General features: G+C 43.4%; 1 protein-coding gene across 1 annotated transcript in view; it reads left to right on the plus strand.

Moving 5' to 3' along the window:
• Window positions 1-26,180, plus strand: part of mrpl48 (mitochondrial ribosomal protein L48) — a 42,781-nt gene that overhangs the window by 750 nt on the left and 15,851 nt on the right. Inside the window, exons 2-6 of the mRNA XM_078222866.1 lie at window positions 2,156-2,211; window positions 10,594-10,631; window positions 19,367-19,452; window positions 24,149-24,318; window positions 25,054-25,156. Coding sequence (XP_078078992.1) covers window positions 2,156-2,211; window positions 10,594-10,631; window positions 19,367-19,452; window positions 24,149-24,318; window positions 25,054-25,156 — 453 coding nt within the window. The remainder of the gene's footprint in view (window positions 1-2,155; window positions 2,212-10,593; window positions 10,632-19,366; window positions 19,453-24,148; window positions 24,319-25,053; window positions 25,157-26,180) is intronic.

Consider the following 26,180-nt stretch of genomic DNA (forward strand, 5'->3'; position numbering starts at 1 on the left):
TTCCCAGCTTGGGTCACTGTCTGTGTGGAGACTGCATGTTCTCCCTGTGTCTGCGTGAGTTTCCTCTGGGTGCTCCAATTTCCTCCCACAGTTTGAAAGACACGTTGGTTAGGTGGATTGGCCATGCTAAATTCTCTCTGTGTATCCGAACAGGTGCCGGAGTGTGGTGACTAGGGGATTTTCAGTAACTTCATTGCAATGTTAATGTAGGCCTACTTGTGCCAATAATAAATAAACTAAACTAATCAAACAGCAATGTAATGATGACCAGATAATATTAATTGTGGGATAGATACTGGCTGTAACATCAGGGAAAACCAAACTGCTCTTCTTTAAGATAGTGCCACTAGATATTTTATCTCCAACTGAGAGAGTAGAATTGGCCCTGATTTGGCATCTCTGACAGTGCAGCATTTCCTCAGTACCACGCTGGGGCTCAGCCTAAATATTTGTGCTGCAGTCTGGCACTGAGACTTTAACCCACTGCAACCAGCTAAGTCACGCTGATAATAACAATGAGAAGATCTTTCTTTAATCTGTCTATTCCATTACACCACCGCCACCTCCCACCCCTCCAATGAAATCCTTTTTTTGCCAAGTTCCAGAATTTAATTGGAAAAGGAACCAGTTTCTGTCATCAAATATTTTCTTTTCTGCTGGTGAAAATTTACCATCTTAAGCAACATTAGTCCATATCATAAGGTATGAGGGCGGCACGGTAGCACAGTGGTTAGCACTGCTGCTTCACAGCTCCAGGGTCCCGGGTTCGATTCCCGGCTCGGGTCACTGTCTGTGTGGAGTTTGCACATTCTCCTCGTGTCTGCGTGGGTTTCCTCCGGGTGCTCCGGTTTCCTCCCACAGTCCAAAGATGTGCGGGTTAGGTTGATTGGCCAGGTTAAAAATTGCCCCTTAGAGTCCTGAGATGTGTAGATTAGAGGGATTAGTGGGTAAAATATGTGGGGGTAGGGCCTGGGTGGGATTGTGGTCGGTGCAGACTCGATGGGCCGAATGGCCTCCTTCTGCACTGTAGGGTTTCTATGATTCTTCTATGATTCTATGTGACATCCAGTTTACAAATTAGATAGTTTCACTCAGCCCATTCAAAAATAGCAACTCCATATACAGCAATATTTTATTTAATAGGGTCTGACCGTAATAGAAAATAGATTATATTTCACCAGAGTGAGCAAATCTTACTCCTAAATATGAGACATGGCAGGTTTTGTTCCTGTGTTTCACTGTGCGTTGCATAATTTCAACACAATTCTTCAGAGCAGATTTTCAGTCCGTTTTTATTGTTTTATTTTCTTGTATAACCTTACTGTTTGACAGATAGATCAGCTCTTTACTAATTCATTGGCTCGGAATTTATCTAAATGAGTAGCTGAGCCATAGAGAAGAGGAATGGGGTGGTACGGTGGCACAGTGGTTAGCACTGCTGCCTCACTGCGCCAGGGACCCGGGTTCGATTCTGGCCTCGGGTGACTGCCTGTGTGGAGTTTGCACGTTCTCCCTGTGTCTGCGAGGGTTTCCTCCCACAGTACAAAGAAAGATGTGCGGGTTAGGTTGATTGGCTGTGCTAAATTGCCCCTTAGTGTCAGGGGGATTAGCAGGGTAAATGTGTGGGGTTACGGGAATAGGGCCTGGGTGGGATTGTGGTCGGTGCAGACTCAATGGGTCGAATAGCTGCCTTCTGCACTGTAGGGATTCTAGGAAGATCTTGGGGTTCTGCTGGGGAGTAGTAGGAGCGCTACAGTGGGTCTCAGTGCCTCATATTTTGTGGTGGAAAATTTAGTCGGTTGTTGATTGCTACCTAGCTACCTTCTGCTGGAAGTGTGTGCTAGTAATGGATGGACACTAGAATGGAACTTACTGCAATGGCAGCCAGAAATAAATAGGCTTTTGGCACAATCAAGGCCCACACATGAATAATACTCACTTGATTGAGGCAATGGGTGACTGCTGCTCATGGATAGGAGAGAAAACTCACTCTCCTCATTTAACTAAACAGTTGTTTTCTACATTTCATGTTAACTGATGCGCCAAACTGTTGCTGGTTCATTTTAAAAAGTGTAGTTGATTTCAAATTAATAAGGCAGCCAAAGTTTTGATTTCACTGTATTTCTCACCATGTAATGGCAAATCTTACTTGCAGATCCTGTGTGAAAGACATGTCACCCTCTTAAAACAAGCTGCAGCTCCAGTCTTCAGGTAGGGATTGATAAATGGAACCACCTGTTGTGAAACCTACAATTTACCAATCTGTTCTGGAATAATACAGCCTTTGTCCTGTTTCTCCCTCTCACTCCCACCCTTATCAAGGCTGTGATTCACAAAAACTTATTTTCAACTTAACTGCTGAGCAAGAGAACTTGTTTGAATATTTTTAAAAACTTAAGAAATAGGAATAGGCCATGAAGCCCCTTGAGCAGACTCCACTATTCAGTAAAATTATGGTTGACATCCTATCTCATCTCCACTTTCCTGCTTACCCCTATATCTGCTTAGTTTCCAAAAATCTATTGATCTCAATCTTGAATATACATAGAATCATAGAATCCTTATAGTGCAGGAGGAGGCCATTCGGTCCATCGAGTCTGCACCGACCACAATCACACCTAGTCCCTATTCCCGAAACCCCATATATTTACCCTGCTAACCGCACTGACACTAGGGTTATTTTAACATGGTCAATCAACCTAATCTGCACATCTTTGGAATGTGGGAGAAAACCGGAACACCTGGAGAAAATCCACGCAGACACAGGAAGAGCATGCAAACTCCACACAGACAGTCACCCGTGGCCAGAATTGAACTGGGACCGGAGCTGTGAGGCAGCTGTGCGTGCCACCGTGCGCCCCCCCCCATGAGGTCCACAGTCGTGTGCAATAGATTCACAACCCTCTGAGTGACAATCTCATCCCTCTCATCTTAAATGGCTGAATCTTTATCCTGAGAGTATGACAACTTCTAATTAGCACTAATTACCCCAATCAGACTCTTTCTCAAACCTCTGCCGCTGAAGGTAGGTGGAGGTAATGTTTTCACCTTCGGTTAGCCTGTTTCTCTGCACACCATATATCTCAAAAACGAGTGCATGATCTCAACGAAACTTGGCACACAGGTTGTGGCCCAAGGAAGAACTGTTTTGATGAAGATGTGGATGTTGGAATTTTTTAAATGGTCAGTTAGTGTTGGAAGATAGGCAAATTGACATTTTTAAACAATATTGTTTTATTTAGAATTTTATTGATTGTTTTAGAATGTTGGGGATTGCCTCAGGAGCTGTGGTGGAATTCGTCACAACCATCAAAATATGAATAGAATTTTCAGAGCAGATTGTTGGCTATGGATGGGTCTGAAAGCCTCAGTAAATTGGAAGCTCTTAATAAAAAGATCTTTTTTACAGAGCATTAAATAGGTAGGGAAAATCTTCAAAGAAAAGCTGTGTAATTGTAATAATGAGTTAACACAGTGTGGCAAAAGTATGCACTTTATTGTGTGCCCATAGTAAGAAGTGTTAAAGAAGTGTTTCTTTTTTTGATAATGAAGATGATACTCCATAATTATGCAAGTTTTACGTGTGTTAAACTTTGCTGGGCTTGAGGCTGTATGCCTTGGCTCTGGGATTAACAAGAACCAGTGGCACAAAATAGAGAACGTGACCAGAACTTTACGCTCCTGTCCATCTGGACCTGGTCATAATTTTGCATAGATACAGGCAGGACCTTGGAGGGGGAGCCTGCCTTTGCCCTTCCCGCCCACCCTCAATTTTTAGGCTGGCGGGCAAATGATAGATGAGTGGGTGAAACCCAAAACTGAACCAAGTTCAATCTCGGGCAGGAAGGCGTGGGGAGTGCCTTCATCAGAAGTATCCTTAGGGTATGGTGACCTCTAGCCCTCGGAGTGATCCCCAAATCCTCCCCCTTTGCACTCCCCAAACCTCCCCCAACCGTCGTTGACCATCCATTTGACACCCCCAGACCTCCTGAATATCATGAACCCCCCTCCATCCTGAAAATTCTGGCCCGTACTTGTTTTAAACTAATCTGCTTGTAAAGCTAGTTTTACAATGGTGGACTTGGTGGATGATGAATCTGGGAAAGGATGTGTAGATAGTTTGAGTCATGTTGAGATCAAAAAGGAGGAGGTATTGGGGTTCTTGAGAAACATTAAGGTAGACAAGTCCCCAGGGCCTGATGGGATATACCCCAGAATACTGAGTGAGGCAAGGAAGGAAATTGCTGGGGCCTTGAGAGAAATCTTTGTATCCTCACTGGCTACAGGGGAGGTCATGATGTGGAGATGCCGGCGTTGGACTGGGGTAAACGCAGTAAGAAGTTTAACAACACCAGGTTAAAGCCCAACAGGTTTATTTGGTAGCAAATGCCACAAGCAAACACGGGACACAGTGGACAGAGTACCCTTCGTCGTCCAGTACTTCCCCGGAGTGGAGAAGCTACGGCATCTCCTCCAGAGCCTTCAACATGTCATTGATGAAGACGAACATCTCGCCAAGGCCATCCCCACACCCCCACTTCTTGCCTTCAAGGAACCGCACAACCTCAAACAGACCATTGTCCGCAGCAAACTACCCAGCCTTCAGGAGAACAGTGACCACGACACCACACAACCCTGCCACAGCAACCTCTGCAAGACGTGCCGGATCATCGACACAGATGCCATCATCTCACGTGAGAACACCATCCACCAGGTACACGGTACATACTCTTGCAACTCGGCAAACGTTGTCTACCTGATACGCTGCAGGAAAGGATGTCCCGAGGCATGGTACATTGGGGAAACCATGCAGACGCTGCGACAACAGATGAATGAACACCGCTCGACAATCACCAGGCAAGACTGTTCTCTTCCTGTTGGGGAGCACTTCAGCGGTCACGGGCATTCGGCTTCTGATATTCGGGTAAGCATTCTCCAAGGCGGCCTTCACGACACACAACGGCGCAGAGTCGCTGAGCAGAAACTGATAGCCAAGTTCCGCACACATGAGGACGGCCTCAACCGGGATATTGGGTTCATGTCACACTATCTGTAACCCCCACAACTTGCCTGGACTTGCAGAATCTCACTGGCTGTCCTGTCTGGAGACAATACACATCTCTTTAATGTGTCTTAATGCTCTCTCCACTCACATTGTTTGTACCTTTAAGACTTGATTAACTGTAAGGATTCGCATTCCAACCATTATTCTGTAAATTGAGTTTGTGTCTTTATATGCCCTGTTTATGAACAGAATTCCCACTCACCTGAAGAAGGAGCTTAAGGCTCCGAAAGCTTGTGGCATTTGCTACCAAGTAAAACTGTTGGACTTTAACTTAGTGTTGTTAAACTTCTTACAGGGGAGGTCCCAGAGGATTGGAGAATAGCCAATGTTGTTCCTTTGTTTAAGAAGGATAGCAAGAATAATCCAGGTAATTACAGGCCGGTGAGCCTTAGAAATCATAGAAATCCTACAGTGCAGAAGGAGGCCATTCGGCCCATCAAGTCTGCACCGACCACAATCCCACCCAGGTCCTACCCCCACTTATTTACCCGCTAATCCCTCTAACCTACGCATCTCAGGACTCTAAGGGGCAATTTTTAACCTGGCCAATCAACCTAACCCGCACATCTTTGGACTGTGGGAGGAAACCGGAGCACCCGGAGGAAACCCACGCAGACACGAGGAGAATGTGCAAACTCCACACAGACAGTGACCCGAGCCGGGAATCGAACCCGGGACCCTGGAGCTGTGAAGCAGCAGTGCTAACCACTGTGCTACCGTGCCGGGACCTTACATCAGTGGTAGGGAAATTATTGGAGAGGATTCTTCGAGACAGGCTTTATTCCCACTTGGAAATAAGTGGATGTATTAGTGAGAAGCAACATGGTTTTGTGAAGGGGAGGTTGTGTCTCATGAACTTGATCGAGTTTTTCGAGGAAGTGACGAAGATGATTGATGAGGGTGGGGCAATGGATGTTGTCTACATGGACTTCAGTAAGGCCTTTGACAAGGTCCCTCCTGGCAGGCTGGCGCAGAAGGTGAAGTCGCATGGAATCAGAGGTGAGCTGGCAAAGAAGACAGAGGGTAGCAGTGGAAGGGTGCGTTTCTGAATGGAGGGCTGTGACAAGTGGTGTTCCTCAGGGATCAGTGCTGGGACCTTTGCTGTTTGTAATATATATAAATGATTTGGAGGAAAATGTAACTGGATTGATTAGTAAGTTTGCAGACGACACAAAGGTTGGTGGATTTGCGGACAGCAATGAGGATACAGCAGGATATAGATCAGTTGGAGACTTGGGCGGAGAGATGGCAGATGGAGTTTAATCTGGACAAATGTGAGGTAATGCATTTTGGAAGGTCTAATACAGATAGGAAATATACAGTAAATGGCAGAACCCTTAAGAGTATTGATAGGCAAAGGGATCTGGGTGTACAGGTGCACAGGTCACTGAAAGTGGCAATGCAGGTGGAGAAGGTCGTCAAGAAGGCATACGGCATGCTTGCCTTCATTGGCCGAGTTTAAAAATTAGCAAGTCATGTTGCAGCTTTATAGAACCTTAGTTAGGCCGCATTTGGAATATAGTGTTCAATTCTGGTCGCCACACTACCAGGAGGATGTGGAGGCTTTGGAGAGGGTACAGAAAAGATTTACCAGGATGTTGCCTGGTATGGAGGGCATTAGCTATGAGGAGAGGTTGGAGAAACTTGGTTTGTTCTCATGAGCGACGGAGGTTGAGGGGAGATCTGATAGAAGTCTACAAGATTATGAGAGGCATGGACAGAGTGGATAGTCAGAAGCTTTTTCCCAGGGTGGAAGAGTCAATTACTAGGGGGCATAGGTTTAAGGTGCGAGGGGCAAGGTTTAAAGGAGATGTACGAGACAGATTTTTTACACAGAGAGTAGTGGGTGCCTGGAACTCGTTGCTGAAGGAGGTAGTGGAAGCATATACGGTAGTGACTTTTAAGGGGCGTCTTGACAAGTCCATGAAAAGAATGGGAATAGAGGGATATGGTTCCTGGAAGGTAGGGGGTTTTAGTTAAGTCGGGCAGCATGGTCGGTGCAGGCTTGGAGGGCCGAAGGGCCTGTTCCTGTGCTGTAATTTTCTTTGTTCTTTGTTCAATGGAGAACAAAAAAGAAACTCTTTAAAAAGCCTGCTATTTAAAATGAAATGTTTGCTCAGTGAAATATTTTTCCAATGTCCTGAATGTTGAACTCCTAAAAGGTTTTGCAATAAAGTGTGATCAAGATTAATATTTTTGTTTAATATGGAAGGTTTGATGGCAGACAATTTCATTCTTACTGGCTTTTTTAATGGATGAAGTCCATCACATTTAAAATACACACCCGAATCACTTATATTTATAATTTATTTATCCTCTCTTATGTCCTTGTTCTCTTGTGTCATGTATCCTCCCTAACTAAGAGAGCAACAAAACAATTTGTCACCAATTTACTATCAGTGTGACAGGGCAACTGATTGGAGATATGAGGGATTAGTCTGGGTTAAATTACTACCCATCCTTCTCTCTGGGGAGGTTTCTTATCTATTTGTTCATTCATTATATGTGGGTTTAACTAGCAAGGCCAACATTTATTTCTCATCCCCAATTGCCCTTGAGAAGATGGTGATATGCCATGTTCTTTAATTGTTACAGTCTATGGATGGCACGGTGCCACAGTGATTAGCACTGCTGCCCTACTGTGCCAGGGACATGGGTTCAAATCTGGCCTCGGGTGACTATCTGTGCGGAGTTTGCACGTTCTCCCCGTGTCTGCGTGACTTTCCTCCAGGTGTTCTGGTTTCCTCCCACAGTCCAAAGATGTGCAGGTTAGGTGGATTGACCATGCTAAATTGCCCCTTAGTGTCAGGGGGATTAGCAGGGTAAATGTGTGGGGTTACAGGGGTAGGGCCTGGGTGGGATTGTTGTCAGTGAAGGCTTGATGGGCTGATTGGTCTCCTTCTGCACTGTAGGGATTCTATGTGGTGTAGGTACGCCGAGCGTGCTGTTAGGGCAGGATTTTAACCCAGCAGTTCTGAAGGACCGGCAATATGTTTCCAAGTCAGGATGGTGTCTGACTTGAAGAGAAACTTGCAGGTGGTGGCATCCCCATGTGTCTCTTGCTCTTCTAAATGGTGGAGGCCACAGGTTTGGAAGGTGCTGTTGAAGAGGCCTTGGTGAGTTGCTGCTGGGCACCTTGGAACGATACACATAGCAATAGAGATGGAGCGGGTGTTTGGAGAGTGATGAATGGGGTGTCAATCGAGCACAAGGCATATGGAGTTGGGGAATTGGAACCCTGAATTCTCTGAAGCTTGAAGGGCTGGTAAAGGTCACAGAACCAAGGAGGGCGAGGCCATAAAGGGGTTTAAACATAACGATGACAATATTAAATTTGAAGCTTTAAGAGAATGAAAAGCTACATTTGGTCAACATGGGCAGAGGTGATGACTGAGTGAGTGGCACTTGGTGCAGGATGAGATACAGCCAGCAAAGGTTTGACTAAATTGATGATTATGGTGGATGGGAGACCAGCTGGGAGAGCGTTGGGACAGTCAAAACTGGATGTGATAAAGGCTGAGGGTTTCAGAAATAAATGATTTAAGGTGCAAGTGGATGGTGCTTTGGAGCAGAAAGGAGACTGCCTTAGTGGTAGAGGGATTGTGAATTTGGAAGCTCAACTCACAGTTGGAAGGACGTTGAAATAGTGATCCATTTCATTCAACCTTTCAGACTGGAGGGCGTTAAATGTAATCCCGCGATTTAAAAAAGGAGGGAGGGAGAAAATGGAATTACAGACCAGTTAGCTTCACACCAGTAGTAGGAAAAATGCCAGCGTCTGTAATGACAGGACATATCAACAGGATTAGCCAAAGTCAACATGGATTTATGAAAGGAAATCATGTTCACAAACCTACTGGGGTTTTTTGAAGACATAACTAGTAGAATAGATAAGAGTGAACCAGTGGGTGTGGCGTATTTGGATTTTCAGAAAGTTTAAGGTTAGTGTGCAAAATTAAAGCGCAGGGGATTGGGGGAATATACTGGCAGGGATTGAGAATTGGTTAGCAGACAGGAAGTAGAGAGTAGGAATAAATGGGTCTTTTTAAAAATTGGTAATGGGGCTCCATTGGGATAAGTGCTTGGGCCCCAGCTGTTCACAATATACATCAGTGATTTGGATGAGGGAACCAAAAATAATATTTGTGAGTTTACTGGTGATTGGAAACCTAATGGGAATGTGAGTGGTGAGGAGGATGCTAAGAGGCTCCAAGTTGATTTAGACAAGTTGAGTGAGTGGGTAAATACTGCAAATAACAGATGCAGTATAACATGGATATATGTGAAGTTATTCACTTCGTATGGAGAAACAATATTATTTCAATGGTGATAGATTGGAAAATGTTGACAGAAGGACCTGGGTGTCCTAGTACACCAGTCACTAAAGCAAGCATGCAGGTGCAGCAAGCAGTCAGGAAGGCAAATGGTATATTGGCCTTCATTGAGAGAAGAGCAGGGATGTCTTACTGCAGCTGTATAGGGCCTTGGTGAGACCACACTTGGAGTATTGTATGCAGTTTTGGTCTTATCTATGAGATGATATACTTGTCATTGAGGGAGTACTGATTCCTGGGATGGCAGGATTGTTGTATGCGGAGAGATTGGGTCGACTGGACCTGTATTCAATGGAATTTAGAAGAATGAGAGGAAACCTCATTGAAATGTATAAGATTCTGACAGAACTGGACAGATTGGATGCAGCGATGTAGATTCCTCTGGCTGGGGAGTCTGGAACAAGGGGTCACGGTCTCAGGATATGGGGTAGGCCACTTAGGACTGAGATGAGGAAAAATTTCTTCACTAAAAGGGTGATAAAGCTGTGGCATTCTCTATCACATAAATCTGAGGAGGCCAAATCATGGAATATATTTAAGAAGGAAATAGATAGAATTCTGGACCCTATAGGTGTCAAGGGGTATATAGAGAGTGCTGGAGTATGATGTTAAGATAGAGGATGAGCCATGATCACGTTGAATGGCAGAGCCGACTCAAAGGGCCGAATGGCCTGCTCCTGTTCCTATTTTCTACATTTCTATCTAGCAAGTTCTAATTCCTATCTCATCCTGTATGGAGGTTTTTTTTTTGCTCACCTGTATTTCAGATGCTAGGTTGTTTAAAGGATGTATATGATTTTTGACTGCATCCAAGATATGCCGGGATATGACAACAAGGGGACATGGGTTAAAATTGTTGAAAGGGAAGTTTAGGATTGATGTCAGAAAGAATATTAACACCAACGAATGGTCTTCAGGATGGGGTAGCTGGAGATGATTAGGTAATGTGATAAGAGCTGGCAGGTTTTGTTGATGCAAGCTTGTGTCACCAACTGCCCCTCTTTGGTACATTGCAAACCTCCGCATACCTTTGCCATTAGGTTTATTAATTATAATTTCAAGTTGTCTCTCAGCAGCTAGTGTTTTAAATTTAGTGAGTTGTTTTTCTCAATCAAACTTTTCCAATTTTCAAAATTCAAATGAACTATCTTTGCAGCGTAAAAATGGAATTTAATTTACCTTTTTCCTTTCTAGGTTAACATTCATCAGACATCCTCCTCTGTGGTATTCAGGTCAGAAAGTCTTTATTTCATTGATTGTAAAATATTGTCTTGCTGGAAGGATTCAATTTGTTAGCGATGACATACACACTTTATAATGTAATAAGAACAGAACATGCTGGAAAAACTCAGCAGGTCTGGCAGCATCTGTGGAGAGAGAAACCAGGTTAGCGTTTCAAGTCAATATGACTCCTTCAGAAAACTTTATAATGTATTTGTTTAATGTCCCCCTGGTGATTGTTAGGCCACAGCACTTCTCCACATCTTTCCAGCTCCTGCCTATGATTGCTCCTACTCCATTTACTCAGGCTGCTGACAGCATTCATCTCAGGTTGCTCAAAGCAAGATGTGGGGCGCAGTGAGCAGCTGGCTTACATATTCGATAGTTCATTGCAGACTGATTTGATTTGATTTATTATTGTCACATGTATTAGTACACAGTGAAAAGTATTGTTTCTTGCGTGCGATACAAAGCATACCGTTCATAGAGAAGGAAAGGAGAAGGTGCAGAATGGAGTGTAGAAGTCATAGCTAGGGTGTAGAGAAAGATCAACTTAATGTGAGGTAGGTCCATTCAAAAGTCTGATGGCGGCAGGGAAGAAGCTGTTCTTGAGTCGGTTGGTACGTAATCTCAGACTTTTGTATCTTTTTCCCGATGGAAGAAGGTGGAAGAGAGAATGTCCGGGGTGCGTGGGGTCCTTAAAAAGCTGGCTGCTTTTCAGAGACAGCGGGAAGTGTAGACAGAGTCAATGGATAGGAGGCTGGTTTGCATGATGGGACTGGGCTACATTCATGAACCTTTCGTAGTTTCTTGCGGTCTTGGGCAGAGCAGGAGCCATACCAAGCTGTGATACAACCAGCAAGAATGCTTTCTATGGTGCATCTGTAAAAATTGGTGAGAGTGGTAGCTGACATGCCAAATTTACTTAGTCTTCTGAGAAAATAGAGACGTTGGTGGGCTTTCTTAGCTATAGCGTCGGCATGGGGGGACCAGGACAGGTTATTGGTGATCAGGACACCTAGAAACATGAAGCTCTTGACCATTTCTACTTCCTTCCCCTTGATGTAGACAGGGACATGTTCTCCACTATGCTTCCTGAAGCTGATGACAATCTCCATCATTTGATTGTTCTCATGAATTGGGGAGAGGCCAATACTTAACAGTGGTGGCAAACCAGAACCAGAAAATTACAGGCCCATTAATTTAATGATTGAAAAGCTATTCAGAATCATTAGAGGTATTCTGTGTGACCACCTGGTCATGGTGGGCATTATTAGAGACTCCCAACATGGCTTCTGAAAAAGAAACTCATATCTCACCAACCTGGTCAAATGTTTTTCAGTTTGGTGAATGTTGTTGACATTTATTTGGACTTTCAGAAAGAAATTTGAGAAGATGCTTGCAGTTGGTTACTTTATAAGATAGAGTCCTGGATTGGATAGGGAATTGTCACCCTTCTTGCAAGCAGAGGGTTGTTATGTAAAGTGGTTCTGCACGGTGACTGGAGAAGTTCAACGTGGATTAGTGTTGGAACTGTTGCTCTTCATGGTCTCCATCAATGATCAAGACAATGGGATTAAAGTAAAGTTTATTTATTTATTAGTCACACGTAGGCTCACATTCACACTGCAATGAAATTACAGTGAAAATCCCCTAGTCGCCACGTTCTGGCATCTATTCGGGTACACTGAAGGAGAATTTAGCACGGCCAATCCACCTAATCTGCACATCTTTGGACTGTGGGAGGAAACCGGAGCACCCGGAGGAAACCCATGCAGACATGGTGAGAACGCGCAAACTCCACACAGACAGTGACCCAAGCCGGGAATCGAACCTGGGTCCCTGGCGCTGTGAGGCAGCGGTGCTAGCCACTGTGCCGCTCACCTGATTGCTGGTACTGTCCACAAGATCACAGATTACGGGAAGGTCGATGCCCGTTTTGGGACCCTGTGAGAAAGTCTGCAGTCTGATCTAGATGCAATGGGAGAAATGGGCTCACGTCTATAGAGTGGGACGAGGATGTTAGCAATGTAGTCGAAGTCTCCAAAGTCATGCAATCAGTGCTCTGAGGCAATTGAAAAGTCACTGTACCAGAGTGTCTTGCAACAACATTTTATTTATTTATTTGATTTGATTTATTATTGTCACATGTATTAGCATACAGTGAAAAGTATTGTTTCTTGCGCGCTGTACAGAGCATACCGTTCATAGAGAAGGAGGTGAGAGAGTGCAGAATGTAGTGTTACAGTCATGGCTAGGGTGTAGAGAAAGATCAATTTAATGCAAGGTAAGTCCATTCAAAAGTCTGACAGCAGCAGGGAAGCAGCTGTTCTTGAGTTGGTTGGTATGTGACCTCAGACTTTGTATCTTTTTCCCGAAGGAAGAAGGTGGAAGAGAGAAAATTCAGTATAAAACTAAAAGAACTATAGCGTCCCTGTACAAGATTTTACTTAAACCTCATTCAGAACTCTGGGGCGGCACGGTAGCACAGTGGTTAGCACTGCTGCTTCACAGCTCCAGGGACCTGGGTTCGATTCCCGGCTTGGGTCACTGTCTGTGTGGAGTTTGCACATTCTCCTCGTGTCTGCGTGGGTTTCCTCCGGGTGCTCCGGTTTCCTCCCACAGTCCAAAGATGTGCGGGTTAGGTTGATTGGCCATGCTAAAAAAAATTGCCCCTTAGTTACCTGAGATGTGTAGGTTAGAGGGATTAGTGGGTAAATATGTAGGGATATGGGGGTAGGATTGTGGTCGGTGGGATTGTGGTCAGTGCAGACTCGATGGGCCAAATGGCCTCTTTCTGCACTGTAGGGTATCTATCTATGATCTAATACTGCGTTCAGATTTGGTTCTGTCACAAGGCTGGTGTTAAAGGTTTAAAACAAGGGCCTCTGTAAAGATCCTTCGTCTAAAACCCATGGTTAGTATGATCGACTTGGAGAACTGGGCCGTTTAACTCTAAAAATGCATATGTTTTGGAGAGATCATAGTGAAATGCTCAAAATGATGAAGGGACTCAGTGGCTGAATGGCTAGGCCACAGAAGGAGGCTGTTTGGCCCTTTTGCCTGTGCAGACTTTTTGAAAGGGCAGTTGTGCTTAGTCCCACATCCCTGCTTTTGATCTGTAAACCTGTAAGTTTGCTATTCTCAAAGCACCTATGGAACTCTCATTTCAAATTTTTTATGGAATCTGCCTCCAGCATCTTTTCAGGTTCCAGAGTATTCCAGATGTTGACAACCTGGGTGGAAAAAAATTCACCCCATCCCCTCCTAGATCCTTTGCCAACAATTTTGAATCTATAACTTCTCCTCACTACTCCATTAAATCCTTTCATCATATTGAAATCTCTTTTTGAAGAAGTCACCAGGATAAAGGAAACAACAAATTGAGTGGTAACAGTAAGTTTGGGAGAGTAAAGAGAATTTATTTCAGGTGATTCTTAGCCACGACTGAATTGATGAGAGTGAAACTGGTTGAGGGCAGTCCCAGTAAGCTGGACAGCAGAGGAGAACTATTTGAGGAGGATGGCATGGTCGACAGTGCAAAAGGCTGCAGATAGATTGAGAAGATTGAAGAGGGATAGTTTACCTTGTCACAGCCACATAGGATGTAACCTGGTAGTTGTTGTCCACCTGGGCTTTCAGAAAGCTTTTCTACAAGTAGGAATGTCATGGACTAATGACAATCTACTTTAACAGACTGAGAATTAACTGAGCCAGGCAGAAAGTTGTCGCCAGTAGATTTTGACTGAAAACCTGTTACCAATGATGTCTGATAGGGATTAGTGTTAACACCTTTGCTATTTACTATTTTAATTGAAGGAACAGATGTTGGTGTTGGGAGAATAGTCCACAAGATTTGTGCAAGTGTTAAGTCTATAAAGGATGCTTGACTACTCGACATATTTACATGTTGAAAGAATGGGCGTGTGTTTAACAAATGATGTCTAACTTGTAAAAGTGTTATACAAGAGAGGGAGGTCTAATGCTAAATATACATACATCCTACAGGAATACAAATATCCTACAGAGAATAGAACTGAAATCAGTGCCGACAGAGAGAGATCTGGAGTTTATAGTGCATCATTTTTCTCAAGGTTCATTGCAAGTGCCGTGAGGAGGCTAAAATAACAGTTTTCTAGATTGTATACAAAAGACAATTTAAGAAAAAACATTTTATCCTTGTATATAAGACCTTGGATTTGCTTCGGTTAGAATACTGTGTCCTGACTCGGTCTTCTCATAGAGGATATTTGAGGTTTTGGAAAGACTGCAGAAGGGCACGATTAATTCCCAGTCTAAAACACCTTATGTGCCAGATTGACTCAGTTGTATCTCTTTTCCTGCAGAAATGCTTAGAGTCGGACTATTTGATTGAGATTTGTGGAATAATAATTACAAGGACTGGATTTTTAACAAGGGACACAGAGCTAGCCCAGGTAATTACATGCAGGGGATCAGGCAAAAATGTTAAAGTCTTCCATTAGGGTTGAAATGACCAGATATCCCATTAAAGAGAAGCAGCAGCACAGATCTCAAAAGAGAATATTCCTCATTGATAAAGCGCAAAAATAATTTATTGAGGCGATAACATATTGCTTGAGGGCTGGAGTTGGGGGGGGGGGGGAGGGGCGAGGAGAGGGTGCAGTGGATGTAGTGTTTACATGGACCAATGATCTCAAATGGATAGGCTATGGATCACCAGAGGCCACACCTGTAAGTTACATATGGATAGAACTAGATTGGATGCCACAAGATGTGAAGGTTCCCTGAAATAGCTGGGACTGCTTTAAATCCAAAAAAGAGAATTTCAAATCTGAGATGTTGGATGACAGAGGGCAGTGATGCGGTAGCCTTGCAAACACCACCTCTGACTGATTAAAAATAGATTTAACCACACTTGGCTGACTGTGTGTATGAGCCAGTGTGCGTGCGTGTGTGTAAAAGCATGTGTGTCTGTGACAGAGAGGAGATGGACACCAGCTGTATTGAATATGCCACCCAAGATCTTTTAATTTTTTGTGTGAATAAACTCTCAGTGTCAAAGCCATGGTTCAGTAGTCACAACAGTGATATTTATGTCCAGTCGGTAACTGCTGAATTGCTAATTTCACATCGGATGCATTTAACTCCTGGGAAAAGAATGAATGAAAGTTATGTCACTGCAATAATGCACTTACAGATGTGTTGTATTCTCTAGAGTGAGAGCTCAGCATCAGAACAGCCATGAGAATAATTCAGTTAAGTGCTAAGGAACCAATTAACAACTCAAGTAAATAATGCTCAGCATGTGTTCCATCATTGTGTACAACTGAGATCTTAAATTTAACTTTACATGGAAATGTCAAAGATAAGGTATTTTAGATGTCAGACCTAAAAGGCAACTAAAGGTTCCAGTCTGACAAATACAATCTTTGAGCTTTTATATTTGGTTGCTTTAAGTTTTCCAATTTAATTGGGTTTATGATACTGCAAAAATGATTGTGGGGCCCCCAACTATACTTGTTTATCGCGTGGAGGTTTGGTGCTGCTTATGTATTTTCCAATTCCTCAGCAAAGGTCCAACACCAGCTGTATTGTTGAGGCTAGCGTGTGTCAGGGAGATGAATCAAACCAGGCTGCTCGTCATAGCAGTCAGCTTGCTGCCAATATTAGCAAAGACACTGCAGCAGATCACAGCAGGTTACACCAGGAATCATCTGTAATATTGAGAGACAATATGGAGGAAATAAATTGGCAAGAGAAAGATCTAGATTATTGCGGTCCTTGGTTTTGGACCTGCCTACCTGTTGAGAGTGAGATTTCAATGGACATCATTGTTTGGAGGCTGGCAAGATGGAGATCTTGCTTTGATTTCTCTTCAGAGTTGCAATGCCCATGATGTAACATGCTGATTCGATGATAAATTTGATGAATGCCACCATGCGCTCTGGCCTTCTTGTGATTCCCCTATTCCAATTTCACTCCTATTCCCACTCTCACTCTTCCCATTTTGGCCTCCTGCATTTTTCCGGTCAAGCTTACCACAAATTTCAGTCTCCTGTCCTCAGTTTCCTCAGTCTCTCTGTAGCCCTCTGCTCTGGACACTGACACTCGCAGCATTAAACCTCAGCTGGAGTTTCCATTTTCCTTTCCATTTCTCACATTTACTTTTTAATACTACCCTCAGAAAATTATTTCCATCTTATATGTTGTATTTTTTGTGCTTTATTGTGATGGGAGCTGGAGAGCCAAACGCCTGATACTCTGTCCATGCTCCCTGGTTTTTGTTTTGCTCCTTCAATGAGGCTTAGCTACCATCTAGTTTCTGGTTTCGATGGGTCCATACCCAAAATGGTAATCTCCCTGCCAACAGACCTGCTTAAGTGATATTGTAAACGTGTTTTTAAATTACTAACTTGCTTCAATTGATCGTAGGGCTAATCCTTTAACGTTCTATCTTGTTCCTTCCAATTTCAAACATTCATCAGACTATATTATGGGCGGAATCTTTCCAATCCTGCCCACCACGGGAATCGTCGCGGGCGGGACATGGACCATGCAAAGGCCCATTGACCTTGGGTGGGATTTTCCAGTCTTGGGGCAAGCGCAGCTGGAAAATCCCACCCAATGGGCCCTATTTTACCATTTTGATTCTAAGTGCTGAGCGGACTTGAAACTGGGAGTGTTTCAGATTCGACTTTTAGACCCGTTCTCAGGCGCCCCCATACACACTCTGTCTGAAAAAATATCAGCGATTCTGAATCGTGCTGCACAAGCCTGTGGGCGGGGCTTAATGTGCCTGAAACCCTGCAGCTCCAATTGGCGTCTCCAACTGCACATGTACAGAAAAAAAAATGATAGAATGTGGCTCCTCTGCCACATCGTCCCCGGGCCGGATAATGCCTCCCCCTGGCCCCCACAGACATTGCCCACAACATTACTGACCCCCTTATCCCCCCACCACCCCCCAGACTGATCGCAGGCCCCTCCCCCCCCATCCCTCCCACCGATCTCAGGCAGAGTGGCAGTGGACTCCCCACTTCCCCTTCATTGATCTCAGACAGAGTGACAACGGACCCCCCCTTCCCGTCCACCGATCTCAGGCAGAGTGGCAGCAGCCATCCCCTTCCCCCTCACTGATCTCAGGCAGAGTGGCAGCGGCCATCCCCTTTCCCCTCACTGATCTCAGGCAGAGTGGCAGTGGACCCCCCCTCAAGCAGAGAGCCGTCCCAAGCTGACAGCCGTCGGACATTCGGCACTTACATCCTCACTGACTGGAGCGGCTGAGTCGGACTTTTGTGGAGCATGTCTGTTTCACGCCAATTCTGGATGGGTGAACGCGGTGGTAAAGGGGGAAGTGCCGGTAAGGTCGGGCGTGCAGCCCATTAAGTCAATTTAAATGGCCATTGCGCCCGTTTCGGGCGCGGTCCTGATCGTGGCCATTTTCGTGCCTTGGTAAAGGGGAAACCAGCGCAGAGACGGGCGCGGATCGCGCTACTCGCCTCACACCCAACTTTATCAAGTTTTCGCGCCCAAAAACGGGCGCAACTTGATGGTAAAATCAGGCCCTGTGTGTAACAATTGGCTTTGGTAAAGGGTTATCGACAGGAAACTTTAACCCTTTCTCTCTTCACAGATACTGCCTGACCAGCTGAATATTTTCTTTCAGATTCCCTGCACTGTTTTTCTTTTTTTAATTATAACAAATCTACAATGGCCATCAAATGCTTAAAAATGCTTTCAATTCTGATTAAATGCTCCATCGAAACACCAGTCTATCTTTTCCTTTGTCAGACATTGACTGACCTGTAATGCATTGCAGGTTATTTTTTCGTTTATGATTCAGATTTTCATTGTTCATGGCTTACCCATTATCCATTCTTTTATTTATTGTTTATTGCTGAAAAAAAGACATGTCGAAGCTTTCCGTCTTGCACTCATCAAGGCGAGAATGTCACTACAAGAGGAAAACAATACTTAAACTCTCTCTTCAGGAGAGAGTGCTGATTGGTGTTAAGTGAACACTGATTGGTAGAGGCGTTGCCATGGAGCATGGTTGCCACACGCTTAAAATTTAAACCAGGTCGCTTGATTGACCCTATTTGGTCAAGAATGAATCAGCAAATGGTGTTATTTATTTTGTTTAGCTGAAGCAAGCACAATGTGTGTACCTGTTCTTTATATCTGCAGAGAACAGGGCCCTGTGTATTAATGTATGTAGCTTCCAGTACCCACACATGCATCACGTTGTGAACTCAACTGGTGATCTTAAATTGGTTGTCAGCATAATTCTTAGCACACTGAAGATTATTTAGCAAATGCTGCCCAATCGTGAAGTCTCCAATCAGCTTTGTCTTCTTGCACAGTATGATTGTTGATTTCCTCTTATACTGGTATTCTTCCGAAGTGTCGTGATGAGTGCAAGACAAAAAGCTTCAACATGTCTCTTTTTTCAATATTCAAGTGTGGTATGACCAAATGACTATTTAATATTTTCATTTATCTGAACTGTACATAATTTTAGGTAAAGTTTTTCCTGGATAAAAATACATAATCAAAGAATGTTGGATAACTCTCATAGAACAAGTAGACTTTAACCCTGTTAGGTTATTTGTACAAAAGTGCTATTTTAGTCTTTGAAGAGTGGTCTCAATTGTTTCATGTCATTTTGTTTTGTCCTTGAACTGAAACCAGGCGATGAGACATCTCAGGAGTGTGACCTGGTAATATATTTTAATCAAATAAATTTTACATTCTGCGTACACAGGTAATAGCCTAGCCAGCAAGAGACATTACAGGTCGATGCCCACCCATGGGATTGGGAGGTATAAATACTTACTGCCAAGAGAAGTGGTAAGTAATATTTTGTTTGTGTGTCTGGATTAAATTCTGTACAGAGATGGTGCAGGGAAGCAGGAACACTGGTGCAAAATTCACTAATCAGCTTAGTTTTAAAAAGGCAAATTTTATGGCAACTCTGTTTTTCAAATCAGCTATCACCTTTTCTTTCCCCCTCCTTAACTTACTGTCATCTTCCTCTCCTGAAAGATTCAACTCTTACAGTCTCACTATTGATGCAGCAGTGCTCCGGGTCAGTGTTCACTTGTCACTTTCCTGAGTGACCTTAGACAGTGAGTGCTGATTTGGCTGGAGAACATTTCACACAATCCTGGTTGTGTTTTACCTGACATCCACACAGACACACCTTCTGTGTGGTTCAGTTACATACTGTCATTAGCAATTGTGGGGACTTTATTTTGCCCCTTCAGTTTTATGAGCTGGCAGTGATGTAATTTGCATTATATAGGCCTTTCACAATCTCAGGATGTCCTGAAGCTCTTGATGGCCAATTAAGTACTTTCGCAGTGTAATTAATTTAGTAATGTGGGAAGCTCGGCGGACAGACACTTTACGCACTGTAAGATTCAACAGTCAGGCACTGACATTTGATATGAAAACAGAAAATGCTGGAAATACTCAACGGGTTTGGCAGCATCTGTGGAGAGAGACAGAGTTAATATTTCAGGTCTTTGGCCTTTCATCAGAATTGAAAGGTCACAGACCTGAAATATTACCCATCTCTGTTTCTCTCCACAGACACTGCCTGACCTGCTGAGTATTCTCAGCATTGTTTTTGTTTCAGCTTTCCGGCATCCACAGTATTTTGTTCTTGTATTGAAGCTGTTTGCTGCCTCAGGTACTCGATTTATACATCTTGGCAAGCCATTTCCTATGACGTAAACTTGTATTTGTTTGCAACCATGTCCACAAATTTCCGTGCTTTTTTAAGTAGTCATTGGGTGGCAATTAGAAGCAGGAACACTAGCCTGAGGCCAACTACAGTGCCTTCTTCACTGGCAGTTGAATTGTAATCATCCAGCTCAGCACAGATGTACCTGAACCTTCCTGCTTTATCTGCTCACGTCCATACCAGGAAGTACGCAGACTGAGCCATCGGGGAGTTATCTGGAAATCTTTCTTGTAATTCCTTTAGCACATAGACATTCAGAATGATCATTTTACATCTTAAACTCAATAAAGCACCACAGAGCTGACATCAGTTGGAAATGTAAAGTGAGCGGTTATTTGCCCCATATGCAAGTCAGGAAATGTCAATTTTGTTACAATCATGAGGCTTATAAGATTATTATGCTTTGGAACTGTCTCTTTCGTTTAAGGTAAAATGGAGAGGGTCATATGGTTTGTTGTAGTTGAACAGACTCTACAAGCCCAGGGCAGTTAAGGATCAAAAGCAGGCCCAAATTGTGTTACTGGGGCTATTATGTTAGGTGTTCACGGTTGGGGATCCTGGCAATAGTCTCTGAGTTCACAATGGATTGGCCAAGAGACTGGAATTTTTGTGGAATCGCAAATAGTAAGCAGGACCTGGATCCAGAAGTCCCCCCAATTTCCAACAGATCTCATTTTCGCCAGTAAGGAAAAGCGAGTGGGGCCGACTCTCTCAGGCAGGAGATTGAACTTGGCTTGATCATTTGAACTCTACTGAATTCAAACAGACCCCATTTTCACTGTGGCAAGGGCCTCAACCCTAATTTTAAGAGTTACGAACTTTTAGAGTACTCGTAAAACCTTGTGAAGGGTGGGTAAGGTCTGTAGAACTGTCAAGGTGTAAAGTTATTTATATTGCAGCTATTTTAACATTTTAAAAAATTAGGCTGGCTATTGTCTGTGAGAATTGGAAAAATCTGGTCTAGTGATTAAAAAAGCTGTTTGTTGATATTACCGCAAAAATAATTATAAATGCTTGGCTGTTTTCCACGACATACCATTATCTCAGTGGGGGGTTGTGTGTTCACAGTTTGATTGACAACTCAAGGATGTTATTAAAGGATTCACTGCCTTTGTGAGATTATGACTACAAAAATTTGTTTTTCTAAGAAATCAAGTACTTGAGAGAAATTAAATATTTTGAATCAGCATTCATCAACGAGGGTTTTTTACAATAATAATGGCTATAATAGGTATTTAGAACTTTATTTTATTTCATCTCAGCATAGCTCCTGAGGATTACACATGGTGGGCGAGGGTGTGAGGAGCCAAGGAGTGGTTGCAGGTTAGGGCTAATATTTAACAAAACAACTGGGACAAAGTCCCAGAGAACCAAGACAGGCCTTTTAACCAATGTGTCTTGACACACGGCAACCCTTGTGGCTGCCTTCGATCTGTGTCCGGCCTGACTCATCCTGCACCCATGCTCCCTGGGACGAAGATCTCTCCAGTCAGGGGAGTTTGTCCCAGAGTGGGCGTGACAAGCCAGGAGATTTCCGAACTTGAGCTACCTGACTCGGGCGTGAAAATCCAAGTCTGAATCTCCCAAAGGCACAGAAAGGTGTTGAAGTTATCGGATTATAAACAGTTGTGCCGTAAACTGTCCACTTGTACGATGAAAATGAATTTGTGGCAGAAGAATAACTGGTCAGCCTCCAAGCTTCCCTACAACTCAGTAAATATCACAGGTGGATGGAAGTGATCCGCGCGGGTAGAAGTGTTTGGTGTGCTCGGCAGAGAGAAGAGGCTGCTTGGCTTTGAAAACTACCAGAGCCAGATATAGGAGGGAGATGTGGGCCTCCAGCTGAAGAGAAGCATCCCGCAGCTATCTCAGAATTTCGGGAGATTTGTCTTGGTGTGGCCATAGGGGAAGAGTCCTGATGCTGGTGATAGATTTAAGATACTTTCTGGAAACTAAGGGAAGCACCAGGAGGTGATCACTTGAAATTACAGCTTGGCAAATCAGGGAAATGCAAACCTGTTGGAAGCAATTATGAACTGCTTGTTATAAGGACTGTAATTCTGTGGAGAGAGTGCAATGTGTGATAAGTATAAAAGAGTAGTGTTCCTTTCCGCAATGTAAAGTATGAGTTGTCTCCAAAAAGAAAATAGGGTGTACGCAATAGTGCTTTGAGTCATTTGTTACAGTAAAAGTTTTAAAACATAAAGTCTTGTGTCATCCTTTTCAACTAATAACTGTTAGTTCCAAATTAACTTTAAATGTTATCAGTTTCTACAGAGATTATAACAATTTAAGTGCCAGCCAAATATCGCTATAAAGAATTTCGGGTTCAAAGCAGTTACCATTTTGTTTCTCTTCCTGGATTGTTGCTTGTTATTCATAATATAGGTCTCCTAAAAGACATAACAATAATTATTAGTGTTGCTAGCAACCTTTGCCTTCTTCAGTAGCAGCCTGGCTGTGATCATATAATTATACCGATATCCCCACTGCCAGAGTCAAGCCATTGCAAGCCGTGTCAAGAACTTGCATTTGTATAGCACCTTTTAATGTAGCAACATTGAAGATCATTGTGACCTGAAATCCGTGACAAGAATTTGCAACACTTGGACTTCTTAGTTCGGTTGACCATTTGAATACAGTCCTATAACTTTCCCTATTCAGCAGTTGTCTAATGCACAGAGAAACCCGCTAATGTCCTTGAGAGAAGAAGCTGTTTTGTGCAAAGAGTGGTAAGGCTGTGGAATGCATTTCCCTGGGTTAGTGACTGAAGCAGAGAATGTGTCTTTTTTTTAGTCCTTTACACATTTTCTCTCCAAATGGACCTGCTTCACTTACTGAACTCCAGAATCTTTAAGTGCGGTTTTACGAACATGAAGATTTTGAGAGGCCCAAGCATACAACAAGAGCACTGTAGGAGTTTAACTAGCTAAAACTGCACAATTAACTAACACAAGGAAGCTACCTATTGCTTAACCAGCTAGGGCCACCTTACCTTGGCTTGCTGGACTGTGTAGGAAAACCTGTAGTTCCCCGTGAAAGATTTAATTACCGGCACGGTAGCACAGTGGTTAGCACTGCTGCTTCACAGCTCCAGGGTCCCGGGTTCGATTCCCGGCTCGGGTCACTGTCTGTGTGGAGTTTGCACATTCTCCTCGTGTTTGCGTGGGTTTCCTCCGGGTGCTCCGGTTTCCTCCCACAGTCCAAAGATGTGCGAGTTAGGTTGATTGGCCAGGTTAAAAATTGCCCCTTAGAGTCCTGAGATGCGTAGGTTAGAGGGATTAGCGGGGAAAATATGTGGGGGTAGGACCTGGGTGGGATTGTGGTCGGTGCAGACTCGATGGGCCGAATGGCCTCCTTCTGCACTGTAGGGTTTCTATGATTTCTATGATTTCTGACCATTCAGTCACACCCGTGTCCTGCAATATAGTGGAGCTAGCAAAATCAGAGGATTAGACCCAGTCTTCTGTAGCAGTGTGCTCCCACCCCTATAGTGATGTAATTTACCTAGCTGTGCAAGAAACATAGTTACTAGATTGTAATTAGACCACTGACAAGTGTGAATTTGAGCCCTCAGCAGGTACCAAGAAAGTCTGACAAGTGGCACAGTGACCGTCACAGTTCCTTATAAACTGTGATAGCCTATTTTCACCATCCCCCTGATTAACAGTATGGAGATGCACACAAGGTTCGGAACATCCCTCTACATGCAATCACAGGAGGCTATTGTGAATCTAACGATCTTTAAATTTTAGTGTAAATTACATGAAGATTTCAGCCTGTTAATTTTTCCAACAGCCACGGAAGAAGAGAGAGAGGCTGCAGATGAAGCAGCTGAAGCCTGGCACTGACACAGAATACGGTGTCCTAAATATCCAACTTACCGGCTATGACATGACACTTGTAGAGCACTACAGCCAGTACGTCCACCGGCTCTGCAATCAACTAAAGATCAAAGTGGAGGAAAGGTAGAAACCAATGCGAAACAAATCACCAGTTTGCAGTCAGTCAGCCAAAACAATTTGCACTGATATGGCTTTTAACATAGATAAATGTACAGAAGTAATTCAGAGAAATGTTTGAATTTAATTGATTTATTATTGTATTGGGTTACAATGAAAAGTATTGTTTCTTACGAGCTATACAGACAAAACATACCGTTCATAGAGTACATGGGGGGGGGGAGGAAAGGAGAGGGTGCAGAATGTAGTATTGCAGTTACAAATGTGGTCAAAAAAGTAGAGATTAGGAGGGGAGAGCAAAAGCAATCAAAGGCCTTTTGGATTTTAAAGAAGGCCTTCCAGGAGAGGAGAGAATAGGTTTAGGACGTCAAAGGTTGAGCACATTGGTGGCTGCAGAAGGACTGTGGCAAAGGGTGGGCCTCAGACTCAGCATCTGTCAGTCTGATATTGTAATTGTAAGTGAATTGGGAGAAGGTCACGGGGCTGTCAGGTAAGGGTTAAAAGATTCTCCTTTTGAGCCTCATTAAAAATGAAACAGCAATATCCCCCTCCCCCAACCCTTGTTCCCGAAACAAAACTGCAGACGCTTCATAAACGTCTTCGTTCACTCTGTCCCTTTCTCCTCAAAAAGCAGAGATATTAATATTTAATCTTCGTTGTTTGTTCTAATATTATTGTGAATGTTCAGTGCTGTTGAAATGATAAAATATGTAGAAGTGTTTTTGCTTTTCTTTTTCACAGCTATGCAATGCCGACTAAATCCACTGAGATCTCGGTGTTGCAGGAACAGGGCACGAAAATGAATGTGGAAGGTGTTATTCAATCTCATGATAGAATCGTACAGGTATTGTGTGGTTTCTCCACTTAAAATATTTCTCATATTACCCATTTAAAATTCCTCCAATATAATGCATTTTTCATTAGCCCTCAAGGTGGAAATGAATTTTGCTCCCAGACTGTGCGATTGCCACTCCCAAACAGTGGATTTGAAGTAATAGCCCTGGATAATCTGTGTTTTTTAAACCTCTTCCTATGGGAATGTGGTTTATCCGGTATTGCTTCAGTCAGGAATACACCAGATCAGAAACATCAAGCATTAATTTGTATTAAGCCACTCACTGACACAAGTTGTGTCTTCATGCTGCTATTTACTTAATTTTAACAAGAATTTTCAAAGTAATTGGTGTCATCATACTTGGCACTGGGAGATTTGAGACCTAAATTGGTTCTAAATGCAAATTTTACTTTATTTTTTAAATGGAGGCTGCTGGATGCAGAGGGATGTCATTAGAAGAACAACCCTTCTTTTTCATAACTCAGTTCACAGTCAGGTCAGTTATTGCAGCTTTTGGCAGTCTGGGAACAAAGAGGAGTAAGTCTGCCTATTGTGACGATCTTGATAGAGATCAATAATTTTTTTAAAAGTAGACGAAATTCAAAAGTCCCAGTTATTTGCAATAAGAATCAAGCGACAAGATCTCACAGCTTAAGAACAGTAGAATTGTTTTTGCAATACAAGAGTCAACAAAGCAAACACTAAATACTATGGCTGAAATTTTACTGTCCCACCCGCCACAGGACTCTGAGCAGGTGAGGGGCGGAGCATGGAAGATCCGTTGACCTCTGGCGGGATTTTACAGTTTCGTGATGAGCGAGACCATAAGATCCCGCCCTGTAGATCCCATTCGCAAACATCTGGAACTAACATGAGTTAAACGCGAAAAGCGCGGTCTAATTTAAATTATAAATTATAAACTTAAATGGCAGATTTCAGTGATGACAGTGGGTCACAGAGTTCTTCAAATTCTGTTTTCCACACAAGGAATCTCAGCACCTCTCCTTCTTGGAGCTAGTCTGATCCTCAACTG

This window comes from Mustelus asterias, chromosome 10, assembly GCF_964213995.1.
Source record: "Mustelus asterias chromosome 10, sMusAst1.hap1.1, whole genome shotgun sequence".
NCBI lineage: Eukaryota > Metazoa > Chordata > Chondrichthyes > Carcharhiniformes > Triakidae > Mustelus > Mustelus asterias.